General features: G+C 40.0%; 1 protein-coding gene across 1 annotated transcript in view; it reads right to left on the bottom strand.

Moving 5' to 3' along the window:
- The window catches only part of TAF3 (TATA-box binding protein associated factor 3), a 149,732-nt gene that overhangs the window by 8,972 nt on the left and 116,167 nt on the right, over window positions 1–24,593 (bottom strand). Inside the window, exons 4-5 of the mRNA XM_075925999.2 lie at window positions 18,113–18,195; window positions 1,102–1,357 (exon numbers count right to left, since the gene is read on the bottom strand). Coding sequence (XP_075782114.2) covers window positions 1,102–1,357; window positions 18,113–18,195 — 339 coding nt within the window. The remainder of the gene's footprint in view (window positions 1–1,101; window positions 1,358–18,112; window positions 18,196–24,593) is intronic.

Here is a 24,593-nt window from a genome sequence, read left to right as displayed (position 1 = left end):
GACAGGCCCATAACATCCCTGGTTATACCATTTAATATTGATGTGACATTAGCTTTCTTCAAGTCCCTGGAATTTCCTCAGTGTTCCAAGATTTACTTGAAAAACAACATTAACAGTCTAGTGAGATGCTTGGCCAATTTTTTAAAATTATTTAATTTTAAAGTTATCTGGACTTTCTGATTTAAAAATATTCAACTTTAGTAGCTCTGTTTAGCATCCTCCTCAGTTACTGTTGGAATGAAAAGTAATTCACCATCATTCAGCATTTTCCTTGTGCCCTTTTGCTTCCCTTATACATTTTCTACAATTTCTAGCTTTTGATTTTTGATCCTTAGCAGCTACTGTTAACTGCTACCTCCTTTGTTTGATTTATGTTTATTTCTATTAACTTCTATCAGCTTCTCATTTCTTTCACTCAGTCAGTTAGTCAGTCTGTCTAATTTCACTATTGGTTAGTTTTTTAACATTCTTTCTAGATAGTGGCTTTTGAGCATCAAGTAAAATGTTCTTAAGCAATTGCCAATTATAATTCACATTCTTCTGACTGCAATAGGAGCACACTAAGGAGCATCCAAATTTTAACCCCTCTTGAGGTATGGCAAGATCACAGCACATTGTAGAATGGCTGCAGGCAACGTGTAGAGCTCCAGAGTTGCACAAATATCTGCAACCTTGATACACTGTTACAAAAATTAGTAGATCCGTGTACATTGGTATTTACTGGAAATTACTGCTACCCTTAACTTTTTCTATGAGAGTTCTTTTCCTCATTGAAGGCTAGATCTAGGGTAAGACCAGAAAGATCTCAACAAGAAAAATGTTCATGCTCACGCAACTAGAAAATACCCAAATGGAACTGTACTAGACTTTCCAGAAGAAACATAACCTTTGGCTGAGAAGAAGTATAACAAATTTCAACCCAAGCAATTTTTTTGAATAAGCGATCAACCTCTTAAAATAGGTGCAGGTAGAGAAGGGGCTGAATACATGTGGCTAATACTTGACACTGTATTGGAAAGGAGCCTTTATTATGAAAACGAAAAGTTATCATGAAGAAGAATTCTTGAACTATTTAACTCATTAGCATTAAGACACACATACCACGTAGGTACTGACAGTCTCCGTCACCACGCTTCTGACTGGCGCTTTGGAGCCTCCTGCCGCAGAAACCGCAGGAGGTGGTGGTGGAATTAGAGCAGGCGAGATGGCAGCTTGTGGAGGTGGTGGTGCTGGAGCAGGAGGAGGGGTCACATGGACAGGAGCTGGAACAGGGGATGGCACGGGTGGTGGTGTTTTGGGTCGATTCACAGGAGTAGATGGTTTAGCCTCTGGGGCCGACACCACTTTGCTGATGACTCTGACAGACAAAAAGACAGCCACAGAAGAGTTGATGCAAAACTGCAAAACGTTATTGGCTAAAGATAAGAAACTACAAAATGGACAATTCACTTTGCCCTTCAAAAAGATTGTTACAGCACCGCATTAGGAGAGCTTTCATTGCCCACTGCTCCATATCAGACAGGTTGAAATAGATAGCCATTGCAAACTGAACTCCACTGCATGAGAGACACATCACTTCTGTATATAAATATTCCATGGCTACATAAACTAAGCTCACTAAAAAACAATGAATAGTCCTGCAGCTCCTTAGAGACTAACCAAAAATGTAGATGGTATCATGAGGTTTCGTGGGTACAACCCATTTCTTCAGATGAATGGAGTAAGAAGTGGGTTGTGCCCATGAAAGCTCATGATATCATCTACAGTTTTTGTTAGTCTCTAAGGTGCTGCAGGACTATTAATTGTTTCTAAACTTGTTTTAATTACAGACTAACATGAATACCCCACAAACTTTTAAGCTCACTACAGAAATTAAGATTCCCTATTAGTGGGAAATATTAGAAAGGGAAGTTAATCAGCTGTGGGCGGCAGCACTGATTTTAATAATCAAACTGCGGGGCAATGCCACTCTTGGAGTCTACATTTTAGGGGTTCTACAAATATTTGAAAATTAGGTACAGGTTTGACCTCCCTGGTCCGACACCTTTAGGACCTGACCGGTCCTGGATGAGGGATTTTGCTGGACCAGGGGAGGTCATTTCTGGTATCCCCTGCCACGACCTGCCAGCCTTCTAGCCAGCTCCCCACCTGCTGTTGGCCCTGCTGCCTTGACAACCTTGCTGGGCAGCTGTCGCTGCTGCGTCTCCTGGCCCTACTGGGCAAATACGCATTGGGGCTTCTGGCCCACTGGGTCTCCTGCTGCCACATGCTGAGCAGTCCTGCTGGCAGCTTGCTACTGGCAGCCTGCTGCCTCCGCAGGGCTCCCTGCTGCTGGCCCTCCAACATCTGTGCCTGACCATGGATGTTGCCAGACTAGATAGGCCTGATTTAGAGAATTTCAACCTGTACTTCTTTCTTCACATGTTTATGGAATAAGCAGCGGTTTTGGTCAGCATAAATAAATGACACATACATGATATTCTAAGAAGCTACCATTAACTGCTACCTGCTTTAGTCATTGTAGCAGTAGACTGGATACTGCTCTAATAAATACAGTACAAGCTTTGTTATCCGGCATTCATGGGCAATAGGAGTTGTTGGATAATCAAATGTGCTGGTTACTCAAGCTTTACACCAATGATTCATGAATTTTTCACTGCATGATAGTCATATTTCAGAAATAAAGACAAGTTTGCTGCTGTAAGAATCTTACAAGCTATAAGAAAAATGGTATCATGGAAGGGATGACAGACAGACAGACACAGACACAGACACACACACACACACACTTACCAGGCTACTTGTTTTCACAAGGGCACATCTTGTTAGATTACTGTATTAATTACTTTTTCCTTTACTAGCTTAATATGGGAATGTAGGCCACTGCTTCTCAAGAGAGACTGCAAAGAAGTATGCTTTGAATAAAGGAGGTCACATGACATACACGTTCAAGGTAAGCATTCCAGTACAGGGAGAAGCAAGGGAAAAACAGAATGGAGATAACTCAGAGTGAATACAAGAGGGTCACGTAAAGGGAAGTGGAATCGCAGCAAGGCAGAGGCTGGAGACAGAGACAAAGGGTGAAATCCTGGTGCCATTCAACTCAAGAGAAGTTTTGCCACTGACTTTCATGGGCCTATGACTTGAGCAAAAATGTAGACAAGGTCAACGCTGAGTAGAGAGTCAAACTCATCAGGGTGACTGGCTCCTACACTAACTTCCACGGTAACAGTGATAGGAAATTATGACAGATCGCCATCTGAACAAAAGCATAGAGATACAAAATAACAATAAAACCCCCTCTTTCTAGGAAGAGAGTTGTTAAAAATATACTTACAATCATACAGTTAAACATTTTCATTAAAAGGGGATAAAGGATCCTTTTAATGTCACAACTGATTCCTGTTGACAAGAATGCCCTGAGAGTACACTGCAGCTATTCTCCTGCAATACTCAAAATGCAGGGTGGCTAGGACTGGCGCCATGTCTGCATTCAGTGTGTCTTCTAAGTTACATTGCAAGAAAGATTTGAAGCAGTAAAATATTTAATGTTATGCTGAGGTTTTAAAATAAAAAAAGATGTATTGTTCTTCTATTGAGATAGCCTATTTGCACTACCAAATTAGGGACATGACAACAAGCACATTAACAAATATATAGCTCACAAAACTAGGTTTGATAGAATTAATCAGCAAACCCACTACACTACCATTTCTGTCTGCTAAGGCCAAAACGGGAGAGGCAATAAAAAGAGGACAAGTAAAAAGGAGAAACATTAGAAAACCAGCAATGGAGAAAGCTTAAAATGATGTGGGATTAATTCCTCCAGCATCAGTAACACTCTTTATAGACTCAGCCTCATGACTGCATTTCTGATGTAAAAAAAACCTGACAATAATAAAAATGAGATGAGAGACAGAGGTAAATCAATGCAGAGGGCAAATTATTTGGCACCAGAAAAGTCCTTTGGGTTGTTCAATGGAACACCTTTGTCCTTCCTTTCGTATCTCTTTTTTTTATAGCCATAATACAAGCTCTTCAGGGCACCACCTTTGCTCTAATCTGTTCTATATAGGTTTCTATATGAGGCACATCACCATAATATCTACGATTCTTCCAGTAGTGCATTAGTAGCGTGATTACACACCAGTCCTGTGTTGTTTGTTCTTTCATCTCTCCCCAGAGGGAGAAGCAGAAGCAGTGGAGTGTCTTGTTTTGGTAAGGTTTTATGAATACATCTGTTGCTATGTGTTTGTATTCAAGAAGACAAGGTCAAAGAAATGCTCCTTATACTTGGAGAGGAAAGTGGTGAGGTTTCATCCAGGGGGAGTTCATTCCACAGTCTCATGCCACTCCTGGAGAATGTTCTATTTTGGCCTGGGTCTGTGGCCTGTTCTAGATATGCAAACAGGCTGCATTTGAAAATGTGAGCGCTAACTGGACTTTGTACCCAGCACAGAGAGAGCTTCACAGCTTTAATAAACACACTAGCTGGTCATGGTCAGCCTTACTTCAAATTGTGTTAGCTCACGTGGTTCCAAACACTGTATTTCCCTAATGGACACAAAGCCGGCCATGAGCCTGAATAGGGCCCTAAGAGCTACTATAATAGAACTAAGCAATAACAATACTACAGAAACTCACTGTGTGGTACGTGAGGAACTAAGTGACACAACTTAATAGTCACTGTGCCAAATATTAACCAATTTGCTTCTTTGTTGAAGTGTATCATTAGAGCACATTCGCAAGACAAGCCTGGCCTATTTGTTTTGGCACAAGTGCTCAGGTATTACAGGAGAGCTGCATTCTGGAGCACACTTGGGCTTGCCACTCCTGTGGGCTAATGAAGTTTAGAAGCAGAAGAGAAATGAATTGTTTACGCTTATGCCACTTGGACAGATCATGAGGTAATTTCGGAGAGGGTGGAAAGCTTTGTCCTCCTACAGGAAGACAAGGGTTGCATAACTGGCAATATATAAGTAGGGAGAACCCAGGGTAAAATGGCAGCCCCAGGATCTAATAATTAATATTACTGCAGACTTATATAAAATAGAAACACAAAGACTTCAAAACAGTTTATAAATGAAAGTAAGAATTATCAGCTCTATTTTATAGGTGCGTAAGAGGCTTGCCTAGGGTCACATAGCAAAATACCTGTTGTGGTATAAACCAGAACTGAAGCTAGTCTTCCTGGTAGTCAGTTCTATCCTCTCAGACACTAGATCACACATTAGGCATTATAACTGGAAGAAGGCAATCTTTCCCTTAAACATATTTACCATTTATTTCCACATAAAATAGGACTTAGTAAACTAAAATGTGTCCTTAGTTTCACTTACTCGGAGAATATTGGGGTTATGTTAGATTAAGATTAAGATTAAATTTAAATTATTTTTAGCAGGGCTCAGACTAACATCAGTCAAATGAACAAATAATGCCCAGAGTCTTGAGATCAGAGCTCTGTTTCTCTGTGGGCTGCTCTCCCGGCAACATGTCATCACATTTTCTATATTAAAAGATAAAAATCAATTGTTAAAGGTTTTATGCAAATGGCTGCCCTAGAATTAAGAAGTGTGAGAAAACCTTTTGACTAGATCTAGTAATGGGAATCTACAACAACCACATAAATGTAAAGTGAAAAATACCACTACTACCTTTTTCCAAAGAAAGCAGAATTATTGTAGAGACTTGTAGTACAGCTGGTTTTATCCCAAATTTAAATATCCTTCGAACTCTATTCTGTGCTAACAGGAAGTATATTTATTCCAAACGGACATAAAGTATTTATAATGGAATGGAATACAGACACTTAGAAAGCTAATATATTATAATGTGCTTAAAATATATAGTGGGATCACGCGCACAGAAGCATAGTGTTGATCTTGCAAGCAGAGAGCAAGTTCTACCAGACTTTTAATGCCAAGGCAGGTTGGTCAGGTAATAATTGGCTTTAACTGTCACAAGTTGTAACATGCTGCATCTGGAGCAGAGTGAGACTCAAAGGTGTGAAATAATTTCCTATCTCTGGAACTAATTTATTTGATTTCAGTCTGTTCCTTACAAATGAAAGCCCCATTGACTGATTAGTATAAACACAGGGAAAACTAAAAGGAAATTGATTTTAAAAGTATGATTTGAACCACAGAACTGAAAGATTCCTCCATGTTCCTTTTACAAAACATGCCACTGTACTGATAGCTTCAGGGGGTAGCTGAATTAGTCTGTACATGATAAACTTTAAAAACAGCAAATGGTCTGGTAGCACTTTATAGACTAACAAAACATGTAGATGGTATCATGAGTTTTCGTAGGCACAGCCAGAAAACTCCAGTCATCTGAAGAAGTGGGCTATGCCCACGAAAGCTCATGATTACCATCTACATGTTTTGTTAGTCTATAAAGTGCTACCAGACCATTTGTTGGTTTTTAAGTTTATACTGCACTGATAGTTATAATATTCTAGTAAAAAATCATGGTCTGATGACCTTTATTTTTATAGAGGGTAAAAGGTTCCAACATGCAGCCCCCTCATAAACCCAGTCTAAACCATGGTAATATTTTCAAAAATCCTAAATGATTTATGAACTTAAAGTCATATTTTCAGAAGTGACTTAGGAACACAAAGTTTTGCCTATATGGAGAAATGGGGCCACTTTTAATGATACAGTATACATGTAGTAGAGTTCCTTCCTAGACAGAAACACATCTAAATATATTTTGAGAGCTTGGACACAAAATACTGTAGAATAATAGTGTTTTCAAATAAGCAAACATTTCCATTTGTCTAGTTTCTCTGTGTATGTCTATATTGCAAATAAACACTCGTGCATGTATCCGCTGATTTGGACTTGCAGGGCTCAGACTACAAAGCTATTTAACTGCAGTAGATATCTGAGATCATGCAGAAGTCCAGGTTCCACCAAACATGTATACTGCAAAGAGACGTTACTCCAAAACAAGGAATAACGTTAGTTCGAACCAAGGGGTTTGGTTCGAACTAATGTGCCCCAGCGTGCACTTTCACTTTCGAAACAGCTGTTGAGTGGAGTAACGCGCTGGTGAGATTATGCTAATGAAGTGCAGGATATTTAAATCTCCACTTCATTAGGAATTTCGGTCACCTACATTTGCATCTCTAATTTGAACTAGGGAGCAAGTGTAGATGTACCCTAGGAGAGCAGCGTGGGTTGGCGGCTCGATGACGGGAACCAGCGATTGATGCCTCACAAAGTCTGCTCACTGCTGTAACAGGACTGCGATCTGCAGTGGGTCTGAGGACCCCTCTGACCAGGAAGATTGATGGGATGGAGACTGGCAACCAATATCAACCATGTCAATTATCTGAGGAGGCCCCGGGGCGATGCTGAGGTCTTGGAAAAGCAGGGGACCAGCCGCAGTGTCCAAGCTCAGGGCATGAGCTTCAGCTTGTCCATGCTGAGGCTTTGACAAACATCCCTGAGTCCTGATTCCTGCGCCCCTAGTCAGGGGAATGGAAGGGTGTGTGTGAAGTCCGCCTCCCAGTATCCAAGGCTTGAAGACTTCACACCCGGGAGCGTGGCAGGACCATGCCTTGGGAGGGGACTGCTGAGATGGAAACACCAGGAAAGGGCTGTCATGGGCTTACGCCTTGACTATGCTACCAGCTGGGTGGGTGCTGCCAGCACCGGCAAAGCCAAAATATGCTGCCTGAAAGTCCTCTGCTGTAGGCATCACCAGAGTGAGATGGAGAGGGCTGCACCACTCATCCTGAGTCGGTCCCTGACTCCCAGATGGAGGTGTTGAGCTGCCCACCACGGGGCTTGGCTCCTTCCTGACTTCCTTCAACTTACAGGGGAGCATTACGGGGGAGCTGGGGAGCATCCATTTGCCAGATCTTTGCCTTCTGGACCAGACATGACACGGGGGAATGGTGTCATCCTGACGATGGCATTGGCGGAGCACTCTGCCTCGAGGCTATGGTGCTCCTGGTCTCTGGTGCTGGGGTCAATGCCAACTCCACAGTGCTTACACCATCAAGAATGCCCTGAGGCAGATGTCTCTTTCCTTCTTCACTGGCAGCTTGAACGATTTGTGAAAGCGGCACTTCTCATTGATGTGCCCCTCATTTAAATACCTCAGGCAGTTGTTGTGCAGATCACTAACAGGTAGGGATGTTAAATAAATATAGGTTAATTAACTAATCGACTACTGGATGGATTTCCCTTCAACTACTTGATAAGCGGGGAAGCCGCAGTGGGGTTAGCTTCTGGTACCGGGAGCTAACCCTGGCCTCGGAAGCTAAGCTCACTGCAGCTGTGCCTTTTAAATGTATTAAGAGTCTGCTGGCTCTTAATGCAATTAAAAGGCTAAAGCACAGCAGGGGGGACCCAGCATGAACTGGGTCAGCTGATTCCCGGCTTGTGCCAGGTCCCCCCGCTACGCACCAGCCTTTTAAATATATTAAGCACTGGCAGGCTCTTAATACATTTAAAAAGCAGAGCTGCAGTGTCTGGGACTGGGTGCAAGCTGGGAATCAGTTGATTCCGAGCTCGCATCTGGTCCCCGCTACTCCACTGCACCCCACGGAGTTGGTGCCGATTCCCCACCAGCACTGGCTCCTGCTCCTCCCTTCTCCCCGCTGCTGCCTCTAATAGAGGCAGCAAGAGGGGCGGGGAAGTGACTAGTCAAGAGACTAGTTAACTATCTGATAAGCTTTTGCTTATCGGATAGTCGAGTAGTCGCTTACATCCCTACTAACAGGCATAGGATACTGTATATTTTAGAGAGTTTGTCTGTTTGATCAAGAATGCCTCCTGCACGGTAACAGTTAGGACCATTAGGTTTGGTATGCAGCTTCTTCATTTAAAGCAACATAAGCATCTGGTTGTGCCAGGAAAACAAGATGTGCCTGGAATGGGATTGCTTTGGTGATCCTAGCTCGTACCATTTAGGAGAAATTCTTTAGAAAATAGACACACTCTCTAAAATATATGGTTAGATTAAAAAGAAAACTCAAAATACATACATATATGAAGTAGTCAGAAAAAAGAAATGCAGAAAAAGTTTTGTAATCACTGTAAGTTTAAAAAAAGGGTACATATGGTTCATTTTAAAAAGTTAAATTAAGTTTAAAAAAAACTTAATTGAGTTATGGACCTGAGCAATGCTAAGCAAAGACTGTGTTGCAGAAAGGGCAAAAAGTGGCCAATGCACAGCAGTTCCATTGCACTGTCACCAGGGATGGAGGGAGTGTGGGGTGTCCCTTATACCATGGCATGGAGGTGCCACTCCCAAGATTGCCAGAGCCGCTCTCCTATGCTGAGGGGAAAACTTCCAGCACAAGTGCATATGGTGAGCACGCACACCTAATGTGGAATGGACATGAACAATCACTCGAAGAACTGGGAACCTTGATCTTTTTCAATGGTAGACTGAGCCACCAGATGACAATTGCCTAACAATTTTACTTAGACTGCAAGCTTTTTGGACCAGGGATCACCTTTTTGTTCTGTGTTTGTACAGTACCGAACAGTGGCACTGGACCTTGCCTTGGCTTCCAGGCATTAAATCAAAATAATACGTCAAATCCTTGGCACTATGGAAGTTGCTTATTTTTGTTTTTGTTTTAATTTCATTTTGAAACAAGAAAGACAGATATTTATAGGAAAAATTGAGACCAATTTGCACCAGTTTTCTAGCAAAGCCAAGTATTTTTTCTCCTAGTAATGAATAAGTATCTGCCTTCAATTCTATTGTGTACATTTGATCAGTTTCTGTTTTCCCATAAAGGGAGATTGCTCACACCCATTTCTACATGCAACTGTGCTGAAGCAGATATGCGTCTAAACCTGCCTGAAGTTTTCCCCCCACTTTTTAATTGAGGTACACAATATACACATTTTTACTCTTGTGCAACAAAAAGCAAAAAAGATTTTCACACACAGTAAGTCGTTTTATTTTCTGACTCAAACCTTTTTATGGATTCACATTTGAAGTCATAACTGAGCGTGATCCAATTGCAAAATGAAAATAATTTTGACTGAAACCTTCCATCTACTAAAACTATGGGTAATAATTGGTGGGGTGGCTTTTGCAATTAAAGAAGAGGCTAGGACGAAGCCTGAGGTTTAAAGCAATTCTCACGCTCAAGGGAGAAAACTTCTAGGTCAGCTTTAACAGCACACTGGAAAAAAGCTACTTCCCCCCCATTCTGGCAATGAGCTCTTATTACCCCATAAGCATGGATACTTGTGCACAAAGACCAAAGTCTTACAACTGGGTAGATCTTTGTGAAACCTGAACAAATTCAGCAGAACTCTGTATGAATACAAGGGTCCATCCACGGGGGTATGAGTGCAGGACTGAGGCCAAATATATTATTCCTTTGCCAAATGTTCTTTTGAGTATATGAACCACACCCTAGACAATGTTTTCAATAAAGAGCACACCCATGCAATATTTAAAAAAAGGCATTGCTAACTGAAGTCCTCCGGCTCTTTATTAAAATTTAAATGTAACTATTCCAATGAAGAAAACAAAGAATTAGGCTTGGGTTACATTTAAAAGTTAGCATGGGCATGAAGAATCTTTTTTGTCAATGTAACTACTGTCTTTTGGGGCAGTAGCATTTCTAATCTGATAGAATATCTCCTTATGTCAGTGTAGGCTCTGGGGATATGCCTCCATAGCCACAGTGCCATAGTTATGCCGATACAGTCTCCATAGTGCAAAATTGTAAAGTTCACTGGAGTTTCTAAGTCCCTTTTTACACTTATGTCTTGGCTAGAATTACATTATTTTCCACTTTTCCTCTTAGCTAGTCCATTAATTATCTTAAGAGTTGATTTAACCAGTATATATTCTTTTTGGATTTATAGAAAAAGTTGATAGAGCAACTCAGTGTTCAATTCTAGTATCACACTGTGAACATCAAGCCTTTCATTGCTAAGTGCTACATTGTAAAATAATTGGGATACCTATTAGTACTGTAATAAACATACACATTCACTGCCAGGACTCTATTGTTTGATTTTCCAAACAGTGGTTTACCCTTCTACGTTTTTCTCCATGAAGTATCACTTTTTCCCTCCTATTTAATTCCACAGTAAGTTCTCCTCCAGAGCTCTCCATTGAATTAGCAATATCTCACAGGGTAACCAACACCGCCCACAGCTGTGTCCCACAATAGCTCCATGCTGCTTGCATTACATCTTTTGGAGGATTTGGTCACGGCGCCTTAACTGCTACAAACACTGGTCTCATTCATAAAAACGTGAAGGAGGAGGGGCTTCCCGCAGGATTCCTTTACCTGTTTCCCCACCACAAAACAGTGAAATAAATGGAATGGGTCATGAGCTGCTTGGCCTGTAATGCAAACCTATGGCTTGACAAGTCAATAAAGAGCCAATCCTTCCCTCCCCAGCCACACAGAGAGCCAAGGTTAAAGGAAAACACAATTTGGATATACCTACACAGGGAGTTTAATGATCCCCATTATTCAGCTATTGTGTGCAAACACTATGAAGCCAGTAATCTAAATTATCAAAGACTGAATAACTTGCCACTAAATGGCACACAAAGTTCAAAAGTTCCTTGACAATAGTTTACTTATTTATCATTAAAAGGAGAACAATCATCTTTAAAAAGCCTACAAATTTCCATTAAAGAAGATGCCATGTAAAAACTATAGGTATTGCATAAAATTGTATAGGGGCAAATTTTAATCTCACTGACGTCTGTGACAACCTCCTTTTCTAGAAATGATATTACACACATGCACACTGAATTTTACAACTCCCATTGCCTTAGTGTTTGAGCACCTCACTTTTAAAAAAATATGTTTGTATTATGGAAGCAACCAGAAAACTCAATTGAGATCAGGGCTCCAATGAGCAATTATTATACCAACACAGACAGAGTCCTTGTTCTTAGGATCTCCCAAAGCAGGCAGGAGAGGAAAAAAAATCTGTAGCCTTATTTCTATTTTTCTCTTTTGATTCTCTGATTTCTCTCAATTTTTCTACTTTTAAGCAACTTTTCCTAGAGGCTTTTGACTTCACTGGGAGTTCTCGAGAGTTCAGCTCCTTTGTAAGTCAGGCTTACATTTAGGAGCCATATTGTATGATATTTGTCTCTATAGCAAAAGAGGAAGTCATATGAAAATACAAAAGCTACTATAAATACACATCACGAAGGCATTCTTGTGGGCATTCTAGGGAGGTATTAATATGCTATTACATATGTTCTTCAAATAATTTACAAACAGTATACATATTGGCAGAAAAAAAAACCTATTTCTTAAAAATGAATTTCCGTAATCATCTAGATGTGGTGAAGGTAACCAGGACAGGTTTCCACTTGTTGAACCTTGTAGCTTCCCACCATATATGCTATCTTACTCCTATGCCTTTTCAGGACAACGTCATTTGTGCCAGCTTATATAAATATGAGTACATTATGTGAGCATGTTGTGGAAGGTGATGGACTAACAGACATAGAAACTGAAGAGTAACAGGCTAGATAATAGTAATACAGACTTCCCCTCTTTATTCCATCAGCGTGCTGCTAAGTCATCAGTGCTAGATAGAGAGAGATTACATCTAGTGGTAAAGTGGATAATTCCGTCTCTACTGCCATTCAGTCCTTGGCCTCTATTAAGATTTCCTACCAGGGACATCAATCAGTGCCAATTATTGTGGTGGTTTTGGTGACAAACATTTATCCACTATGCTCGGTGGTGGAATGAGTCCACCATTTTATCTAGGACACTGAACAACTTTCACAGAATTTGCGTTGAAGCTTCAGTGGAGTCCATGAAATACCATGAGCAAAAATTTCGTCTTTCCATCCATCAATTCTTTCAAGATTTGAGACATTTGTATTCTTAAAAAAAAAAAGTCACATCTACTCACTTCAAAAAATTCATGATAAATGGCAATTTAATTAGACTGGGCACATCAAATTATAAGTCAAATCAGTGCTAAACCAGCTATCCTCCACTCTGTACTATCAGCAAGGCCTCTTACTGACAATAGAGCTAAAGTACAATACTGTAAGCCTGAAATAAGAAGCCTGACATTTTAAGATACAGATTAAAGACATGATTTTACAAAAATATATGCCTTGCTTCTAAACCATAGATGCAGCAAAAAAAATCAATTATACATTGTTTCTGGGGCCCTGCACTGAAGCGAGATGTGGGTGTTTTTATTTGGCAGTAAATATAAAATGAATTGATCACAAATCAGAAATTACAGTGCAGTTAATTTTAAGTTCATGTCAGTTTCAGCAGTAAATGGCATGCCAATGCATTATCAGTAGATTATCATTCTTAAGCACCACAGGTGTGAAATATGATTATGTTTGGGAAAAAATAAATGGACAAGAGACAAACCAGCCACTACATGATGATTCAACAAAACAGCTAATTAGAGGATATCTAAATTCAGGAAGATTCTACACCAGCTGTGTCTACATGACAAATCTTAAATGCCTTCCTACGCTGCCTCAATTAGTGATCTTGTGCCTTGATAACGATGAGAGAAAACAACAACAACAACAACTTTCTAACTTATCATTCAAATCATCTTTAAAAAGGTGGTCATAAATATTTTAAAACCCAAGCAAACCAATAAGACCTAGGCCCATTAAGGATAAGATCTTTTACAGCAAATTAAATAAAACAATTTATTGAAGTCTGTACTCAAGATAAACTAGATTTACTAGCTGACCTTTTATTCATTTAAAGAACAAAATTAGCTCTAATTGCATTAGAATGGAATCTAGTAAATTTCTTTTAATGTGGCATCCATGCAAGTATTGCAGTAATTGTTTACTACTAAGATGGAAATGTTTTGATTATAATCTACTTTCCAGTTGTTTTATTGTGCAGTTAAAGCACTTGCAAAAACCTAAAGTGTAGCAGTCTTTCCTACAGTGTTCTATTTATCCTTTAGTAACTGCTGCATTTTAATTTCTACTACCCGGACATTATATCCCGTACTTATTTAAAACACTATAAAGACACATTCTTGGGATTGGCAACATATGGTTATGCAGGGCAAACATGAAATGTCCAGGACCAGCCAATACTAGCATTCACAGAAATATAAAAAATGAGAATTCATTCTCACAATTAACTCTGATTTGCACACTGTCAGTCTCAGCAGAGACCAAGGACTGACTAGGCAGTGAGAACGAGCTATCTTCTCACCCATACAGGAAGAGTCTCTAAAACAGGACTGAGGCACACGAGCGGAAGCTTGCACGGCTACTACCTTGCTGTACTTGTTCTCTGCACAGTATTTACATTCTAGCAGCTGACTCAGCAGCCAAGCCAGAAGCTGTCATTACATCACAGCCTGGCCACACCCCTTCACTCTCTGTGGGGACTGTTATTAGGGTGCCTCCACGTTGACAGCAAGCTTCAGCTAACTATCCCTGGGGACTCTGCTGTTGTTCATGCATGCACGTATGCATCAGCAGGGTCCACATGGACGGTTAATGAGCAGCTCGCTGGAGTGGTCAATTTATAGCTCAGCTTGCTGTGCAGTAAATGTTTGGGCAGGCATGCCCTTAATACATGAACCCTGGGATGGGACTGGTGTTAGGGCTTGCCTTCACTTCATGGTGGACACTGCAGCGATCAACTCACTGGTGGTCTATTTACCGTATCTGCTTAGATGTGGTAAATTGACCTCTGAGCACTGTCCAGTTGAATCCGGTACTCCATCAGGATGAGAAGAGTAGCTGGAGTCAATGGGAGAACAGCCTCTGCCGATCTCACCGTGTGAAAGACACTGCAGTAAATACATGGACTTCAGCTATGCTATTCGCGTAGCCTCTCTCCATGTGACATACTGCCAAAAATGTGGTCAGCAGAGGAGCTCAACCATCATCCCATTGTTATAAATGAGAGAGGGTGGCTGGCAGGTTATTCTCTGAGGCCTCCAAGACTATGGAATATGTTCCCCCTCCTTCCACATTTGCAGACTTTCCAAGCATGCCGCAAAAGTCACTATTTGATGGCTGGGATTTTTGGAGAAAGTGGAGAGTATTCTTCTGAGATGATGAAAGGAATAGTTGGCTGGCTGGCTAGCAAAGTATCTGTGGAATGTATTTCAGTTGAGGTTTAATTTAATGGTGTTTACTGTATGATAAAAGTGAGGTACATAGACCTTGAATAGGCATAATTATTTAAAAAAAAATCTAAATTAAAAAGTGGCCAGTGGCATCTTTCACAAGCCTTATTTCTTTATGGCCTTACCTCTTTTTGAAGTTATACCCACTCAACACAGTATTTTATATAAAAATTCCCTCAAGCACACACTGTTACAGTGCTGTTTATATTTCAGAAATATAAACTGTAAAAAGCAAGATAATGAGCAACTAAAATAATTCAAGACCTCATCTTCCTATCACTCACCAGTTCCCTCTTGTCTGCAGCTTCGAGCAACTCACCTACAGGCTTAACTCCAACCACAAAAGCACAAATATACAAGCACATCTTAATTTGTAATTTCTATATAACAAATTAGTACCAAGTTCAGAACGATCACTAACAAATTATATGAATAAGTCATGTCTTATCGTAAATGCAGCCACATTTCCACAGGGTGGCTCAATGTGTCTCCTAGTTGCTGCAGTACAAACCACAGAGATTGATGTGCAGGCTACAGCCTTTTAGCTAACAGAGCAGAGTGTTTTCACTCAGGCTATAGAGACTTATGACTTGAGATCCACTGATCCCAGATCTCTACTAGGGGACTGAACATATAATAAAACCACGATCTAGATGAAAGCTAAATGTTGTTTTTCAGGCTGAGGGCAATGATATTATTTGCACTGGAATAGTTCCTAGACACCACAGTAATGGACTGGGGCCCCAGTGGGTTTAGATGTGGCTGAATATATAACAAAAGACAGTCTCATGCCCCCAAGAGTTTGCATGTGTGCTGTAGCAGGGACATTACTGACCATGAAAAAGGATGATAATGAGTGGAATGCAGATGGAGTGCTAACATTTTTTTAAACTTAAACTCTAGTGTGGTTTACACTGGTGGGACATGCCATCAATAGCAACCTAGCCTGATAAATCTTAGCACGTGTATGAGAAAACAACTTGGGTTTACACACACATATGATAGTTATTCACAAGGTTAGCTATCAATACTAATACTGTATGGACCCCATAGGCTGGGAAAGCATTCCCCCTCCAACAGATTGGCATATACCCCGGGGGCTTGCTTTTTGTCTTCCTCTGCAGCATGGTTTAAAGTAGGTTTACAGTAGTGTAATTCTCTGTAACTTGAAGACTTTAAACCATGATCTGAGGATTTCAGTAACTCAGCCAAAGCTTAGGGGTCTATTACAGGAGTGGGTGGCTGAGGGTCTGTGGTCCCTTGTAACCTTAAAGTCTATGAGTCTAAAAAAAGCATCTTCCCTGTATCTATAAAGAATGTGTACATGGGGAACTTTAAAGGAACATTCTGTCCAACTATCCTCAGTCATGTCACACTTAAGGGGACAGAGAACGTCATAAAATGATATGATACATGTGAACTGTGCGTCAGACTGCAACATTATGAAGGGCAAAAAAGAAGAAAAGGAGCATTAAAAGTAGAAGGGGAAATATACTACTTATAATTTTAAGTCCCATAGGAACTGAAATTACTTAATTCACAAAAATTCCCACAGCAACTTCATAACAAGATAGCTCCCAAAAAGCTTTCGTCTAGGCTTTTCTGGCTGGGGTGAGGGAAGAGAAGCACTGTCAGGCTTAACTCAGTCTTTCAAGACTACAACAGGTAAGCTCCAAGTTAAACTGAATCTTTCAGGGCTGGAACAAATCTTTCAAGTTGGGCAGGACCTGAACAAGGCTTCTAGACTAACTCAGTTGATGTTACTTGTATCTTCCAAAGCCAAGGCAGGCTTCTGACTAATCCATGATTCCAGGTTATACTGATTCTTTTAAACTACAGCATAACTTTCTAGTGCCTATTCCCCACCCCACTGAGTCAGCAAGCAGCTCAGTGATAGACCACTCCATCACAAAGGTAAGATGATACACTGAATACTGTTTTCAGCACTAGATACCACATCTCAACACAGATGTGTCAGAAAAGGTTAAGTAAAGGGCAAAGAAAATGCCATAGAATAGGAATATTGCCATAGAAGAGTGATAATAATAATAATACAACTTAGCTAATACATCAGGAGAGATAAAAAAGATTACCCTATTTAGTGCAGCAACATGTCAGAGGTAGGTAAAATAATGAATGGTGAAGAGAAGATGTGTTGGATGCTATTATTCCCATATCTTAATGTAAGAAACCTGAGGCAACCCACCTGATTAAAGAAAATACCTTCACACAATGCACAGCCACCCTATCGAATTTGATTCCACTTGTACATTCCCCCCCCCCCCCCTTCCCTGTTTGTGTTCTTCACGCACCTGTTGCATCTTGTCCTTATTTAGATCAGACACTTTTTGGGGTAAGGATTGTCTTATTTATTTATGTTTGTACAACACCCAACACAAAAGGGCTATTGGGTCCTTTTGTATTACTATACAAGTAATAATAATTAGTGAGCTAAATGAACAAAACCAGGATTTAAAAAGGATTAGACACCTACATGAATAACCACTACCAACAGTTAGACTAGCTAAGATAAAAATGTATAAAGGGATGTCAACCATCATGTTTCAATGCACAAAGCCGCTAACCGCCTGGGGCTCTGGAACTTCTCCCTGGAGTATGGTATAGATTATGAAGGTTTTCATTGGTATGGCTGAAGATTGGAACAACTCTAAGCTGACCAGTGATTTAAGACTATGTTCCTAGAAGAACAATAGTAGGTAATGCAGCAGGACAGAAAATGGAGAAATGTAGAACGCTTTACTCGGAAAGGCTGTGGTGTTCTATTCAGAGGTTAAGAAATACATTGGGTGAGACTGCTTTAATGGCAAGTATTTTATACTCTATAGTATTGGGAGGAAGTTTCACAGATCATTTATCAGCCAATTATTTTTCTAAAAGTTTTTTTTTAAATGAAAATAGGATTTATCAGAAGCAATAAGCAATGCATGCCTAATAAGCATGAACCCCTTTCAAGTGGATTTCTTTGTACTTACATCTTGTCTTGGCCAGCACCCACTCGCAGTGTCAGCCTGGGAATAACTGGAGATGGAGCAGGAACAACTGGTTCTACTTTTATCTGTTCAAGGGAACACATTCAAAAATAAAATACATTGCTTCTCCAAACAGAGATTTAACACTTCTTTATTAACCACACTAACCAAACAATGAGTTCACGTAATAAACTAGAGCTGAGTTTAATTGAAGCAAGTTTAGATTATCTCCCCCATACTATTTGCATGTAAGGACACTGTTGGGAGATCCCTGCCATATCTCATCACAAATCAGTTATGGACTGAAACATCAACTTGGAAGTTCCTTGTGTTTGTAAATATATGGGTAGTATGTTAATTACTGCTTTCATGCTTTTGGAGAGTTATGAAAAGATTAAGCTAGTCTCAACACAATGAGCCTCTCTCTGCATTGTGCTGAATACGGACTACAGAGGTGTGAATAGCAGAGCACACCACAGTGTTTCAATTTAACCGACCCCAATCTGGTTGTTGTTGGTATCAATGGAAATGTTCCCTGTTTGCATTAATGTTTTCAAATTATACTATGTTATTACAAACTAGTTATCTTTCCGTTTGCACCAATAGTGTCCACATGAGGCAGTTACTTCAATACTTTGATGCACACTGCAATTCACAGTCCACACTGTGACAATGCTGTAGACAAGCCCTGAGACAAATTTCTCACAAGAAGCATCTACACATCCATTTATTTGGTATCCATCTCGGTAGCCGAACATACTTTACATACTGTAGATGAAAGCAAATATTCCCCAAATATAGTAAGCAAACATACTGTGACCCCTTGTAGAATCAAAACTTTGAACACGGTGAAGAGAAGAGAACAAAGCTCCTTAACCTGCAAACACTTACACAAGTGCTTAATTATATGGTTTCAACAGGATTACTGACATATGGAAAGTTAAGCGTGTGCATAAGTAGTTTGCAGCCTTGGGACCACAGTCAGGATGCTCTGCAGTACTGTGAAGAATGGGGCTGAGTTACTAAGGACTAGTGTCTGTTGTGCATCCTACACTCCAAAACAATAGCAGCTTATGGTGCTCAGTACTCCAGAGAATAAGCCTTTCAATTCAGATTTTAGAGGGGAAGCTGTAGCAAGCCCTATATTTAGACTGCCCAACACTCGCCACAATAAAATATTCTTGAGGTTTTTCTTGAAGAGTTCTCTCTTGAAATGCATGCTTAAATCCATCCCTGTTCAACAAAGCACTTAAACACCAGCTTAAGCACTTTGTTGATTTGGGGCCTAGGAATCTAAATGAGAAAAAACAGTTCACACAATAATGCATTGCACAACCAGATGGACTGATTTAAAGAAAAGATGACAATTTTTAAGGGAAGAGTCACATTTTAAAGGTGTTTTAAGGAGGACAGAGTGGACTGTCAACACAGTAAGAAGGTAGAATCAAAGGGCAATTAGGTGTAACAACGATTTATTCCCATACACAGAGGTGACAGAGACTATATAAAAGGGTACATCTACACTGCATGTTTATTTCAAAATAAACTATTCCAGGTTAGTTATTCTGAAATAGCTTATTTCGAAATAGCACATCTACACTTCAGGGAAGCCTCAAAATTAGTCCGATGCAGGCTTCCCTAATGTAAATGTGTTATCTCGATTTACAGCCCCAGGAGACACTGGGGAGGAAAAACTCTGAATGCCCCTGGTGAGGGACTATTTTGAAATAGCAACAGTGGAGTGTCTACATGGCTTATTTTGAAATAGCTATTTCGGAATGGGCATTATTCCTCGGAGAGAGAGGTTTACAGATTTTGGAATAAGCCGTCCATTATTTCAAAATTATTTTTTCTCATTGTTATTTCAAAATAATGGTGCAGTGTAGATGCACCCTAAGAAACTGCCACTTCCAGTTTTATTTTTTTTAATACAGGTAACCCTCGTGTGCAACAGAGCTCTGCATGGGCTAGCTTCAGACTAGATGACCTTTGTGGTTTCTTCTAAATATGCTTCTATGATTCTCCTTCCACTCCTTTGTTTATACACCACAAGTCCCATTTCTGCCATTCCTCATAATTTTGTTCATGGCTTCTTCTCTGTAGTTTCTGCTGTGTGGAATGGCTTTAATCGCTCTTGCTCTCTCTCAAGCTATGTCTACACTGCCATTTTATTACGCTGCAACTTTCTGGCTCAGTGATGTGAAACACCCACCCGCAAGCGCAGCAAGTTACAACACTATAAGCCTTTCTCCTCATGTAGGTGGTTTACCCTTGACGTGGCCACACTTGCACTTTACCGCACTGCTGTGGCTGCACTTCCATAGCTGTGCTTTAATTTCAGAAGTGTAGACAAAGGGTGTGTCTAGACTACAGCGTTTTGTGGACAAATGTGGACTTTTGTTGACAAAACTATACCTGCGTCTATACTACCACCGAGTTCTGTCGGCATAATGTTGACAGAACTCGGCAGTTTTGTCGACGGCGGTAAACTTTATTCTATGAGGAATAACGCCTTTTCTCGACAGAGTTCTGTCGACAGAAGGCATTATTGCATCTACACTGTCCTTTGCATCTATACTTTCATGTTGACAAAGCGGCTTGCTTTGTCAACAGAACTGGATGAAGTCTAGACGCTCTTTGTTGACAAAACCCTGTAGTATAGACGTACCCAAAGCCTTAATTGTTTTCCATCTAATTCGGTTAATGTAATTTGATACAGTGGACAGGGAACTGGCTTTGACTCAGGAGTCCTGGGTACTGTTCCTGGCTCTGCCACAGATCTGCTGTGTGACCTTGCATAAATAATTTCACCTCCCCATATCTGTTTCCCCTCCTATCATTTGTCTGTTGACTACTTAGTCCCTGCTCCAAAGAGATTACAGTCTACCTCGTTGGCTACGTCTAGACTACATCTCTTTTTCGGTAAAGGGATGTAAATTAGGCATATCGATATTGCAAATGAAGTCGGGATTTAAATATCCCATGCTTCATTTGCATAATGGCGGCTGCCACTTTTCTTTTTTTTTTTTTTTTTTTTTGGAAACAGGACTTTTTCCAACACCTCCCCCCCCCCCGGCAGTTTAGACAGGGCATTTTCGACAGAAATGCCCCGTTTTGAAAGATCCTGTATTCTTCAAAAAAATAAAGAGTACAGGATATTTTGAAACAGGGCATTACTGTCGAAAATGCCCCATCTAAACTGCCTTTTTCCCCCCGAAAAAGCTCTGTTTCGAAAAAAAAAGCAGCAGCCGCCATTATGCAAATGAAGTGCAGGATATTTAAATCCCAGCTTCATTTGCAATATCGACGTGCCTAATTTATATCCCTTTACTGAAAAAGGGATGTAGCCTAGACACGGCTTATGTGTGCACAGTACTCAGCACAAGAGGATCCCAATCACAACTAGAGTCTCTCAGTGCTATTGTAACAAATAAATGAGGACGAAATCGTGGCCTGCATTATGTGGCAGCACAATGGTGCATACAGGGCCCCCTTTTTCCCTTGTGCCAGCTACCAGCATCACAGGTAGCTGGGAGGAGGGTAAACAGACTCCACAAATCGCCACCTTCACACCACATAGCTTGGTCAGTGTGCATGGACTATATTCAATGCAGATTACTCTCCCTGGAACAGTGGGGAAACTAAATCAGTTTCCCTCCTGAGTTACTCTAGGGGCAACATAACAATGCTCAAAGCAGATCACATATCTGTCCTAAATAATCATCATCATTCTCCCTTAGGACTTGTGACTGAATGCCTCAATTCATTAAGCATGACAAGTCTTTATGCTACTTCTTTTTTGTGTCCTAAATGCAATATACTGTAATGCCCTACAAGTATGCAAAATGGTTAGCAGATAAAGTGGCAGGAAATACACTCACAAAATATATTTTAAAAATAAATCAAAACTAAGGTATGAAACCTATACTTATTTAACAAACTAATTATAACTAAACATAATTCTCTAAGGTTATGTCTACACTTGCAGCCTATTTCGGAATAGGGCTGCAAATGTAGGCATTCAGAATTGCAAATCAAGCCTGGGATTTAAATATCCCGTGCTTGATTTGCATCTTCCCAGTGGAGCGCCATTTTTGAAATTTACAAGTCCAGAATAACTGCCCGTGTCTACACACAGCAGTGAAACAGGTGTTCGAAATAAAGCCCTATTTTGAACTACCTGTTAAACCTCATTGCAGGAGGAATAACAGGTAATTCAAAATAGGGCTTTATTTCAAATGCCCGTTTCTCTGCCACGTGTAGACGCGGGCAGTTATTCTGGGCTTGTAAATTAAAAAAAAAAAAAAAAAAAGGCACCCAGCCGGGAAGATGCAAATCAAGTGTGGGATATTTAAATCCTGGGCTTGATTTGCAATTCTGAATGCCTACATTTGCAGCCCTATTCCAAAATAGACTACAAGTGTAGACATACCCTAAGTTAAAAATGTTACTCAGTGCCATATATTGTTGAGTGCTAACATTATTTTTCTAAACACAATCACTAACCCTTTATTAATGCATCTAACAAATTTGATATTTAAAAAAATATTCAAGTTTATAATGTGGAGAGACTTCCTACAAACACTATTCATTTTCGGGTCGGCTCTTATTCCTCTTAAATTGATGTGTCATTGAATGTTAAGTATGCGGGCAATAACCTGATCATTTGCACTTACAGTACAACTCCTGGCTAAGTAAACCATTGTGTGATCTAAAAGCTAAATTAAGGAAACATGTGCTTTTAGGGGTTAAAATGAAAGAGCGGCATTTTGGAGTAATACCGGGAATTGGGGCAAGCAGAAGAGTATTTACAGTGGATTACTAAGCTTCCCAAATCACCAAAGAGGTAAAGTCCAGCAATATAAGACTCCTTTGTAGCTAACTAAAAATACATTGTCAGTGGATTTGTCCAGTTTTATGTATAAGCAATACTTCTTTCACCTGAACTAATACTAGTAGTCATATAAGCCCCTTATTGCCATGTGCTGCATTTTTTTTGCTAATCTTCAAGGATTTAGCTTCTTTGCCACATACCTCAGGGCACCAACTGATAAAGCTCTAACTCTCCATTTTTCCAGGACACCAGCAGTGCGGCCTTGCAAAAAATGAAAATCGCTCAAGAGATTTAAAGGGGAAATTTATTTTTGAAATCCTGACTTGCAGCAAAGAGGTGGATTTAAAAAAAGCTTATCTATCAGGAATCAGTTTAAATTTTAATTCTATCTAGGGAGTCTTTCATGCATTCTAGCTTTAAAGTTTATCTTTTGACAGGGACTTTTTGCCAAGGTAATGGGGCAGCTTTGTCAATTTAATCTTACCAAGTTTTTATTACTGCTGAACTCCTTTCCTTATAATATATATTATAGATTAAGACTATAACAAATCTTTAACAGTTCAGGTTTCCTTGTGTACACATTTTATTGCTCTAAAGTAAATTCAGAACAGAAATAAGAAGAAAATAAAAAAATAGAGACATATTTGCTCTTGTAATATCTCTGAAGGATCGTCAACATCTTTTTTGTCTGCATTTTACATAATGACAAAAATTATGTAATTATTTAGAAAATGTCATCTTTGTTAAAATCTTGGGGGCAATAGGGCCAAAATATCCCAGATTTACAGAGGAATAGGCATGCAAACTGAAATAAAGAATCCATAAAACATATTCTGTATGGGTACATCTACATAGCGGGGCTATTTTGGGATACCAGAAGTATCCTGAAATAGCTACCCCGCATCTTTTGAACGTGCAAGCTATTTCGAGATGGGTCTCGAAATAGAGGACGCGCTATTTCGGCATCCCCATAATTCTAAATTCTACAGGGGTTAAGGGATGTCTTGGAATAGCGTGTTAGATTGACCCTATATAATTAAATGGCCCAATAGTAAGAAAAACCAATATGAACAGGTAGAATAAAACATCCCTGACTATCATCAATTCCTCCAGGACATGAAGGAAGTTAATTCTCCAGACTGCCTGGATTCTGAATGGAAAAGCTATGTTTACCAACTTTTGCAAGGTTTATTGCTCAAACACTAGAAAGAAGACAACATAGTGATCTCTTGCAATGAAAAGGGGTAGAGGAAACCCTAGATCAGGGATTTACACCAACCATGTACTTCACTCAAAGCTGGACACATTCAAAGCTACTCGGTACGGATCAGGAGAAGAGCAAAATTGTTGCAGCCTTAGCAAAACTGGGATAGGCAGAAAGTGGCTTTAATGGAGGAGTTTATGGCCTCTCATGACCCCTTTTAGCCCTGCATTTCTGTGAGTCTATTTCCTTTCCTAAGTCAATAGGAGCTATGGGGCCTTGGCCCCTTTGAAAATTAGGAAGTAATGCATATAAACTAAAACACTCAGGATGAGGCCACTTTTAAGCATTTAGGCCATAATGGCTATGACTGTGCTTGATCAACGGGGGAAACAAATTTGGTGTTTTGCTAACAGAAATTGTGGTCATATTAAACAACTGAGATGATC

Source organism: Pelodiscus sinensis, chromosome 1 (assembly GCF_052426305.1).
Source record: "Pelodiscus sinensis isolate ZL-2025 chromosome 1, ASM5242630v1, whole genome shotgun sequence".
Classification (NCBI taxonomy): Eukaryota; Metazoa; Chordata; order Testudines; family Trionychidae; genus Pelodiscus; species Pelodiscus sinensis.
This window is presented reverse-complemented; position numbering and strand designations above follow the sequence as displayed.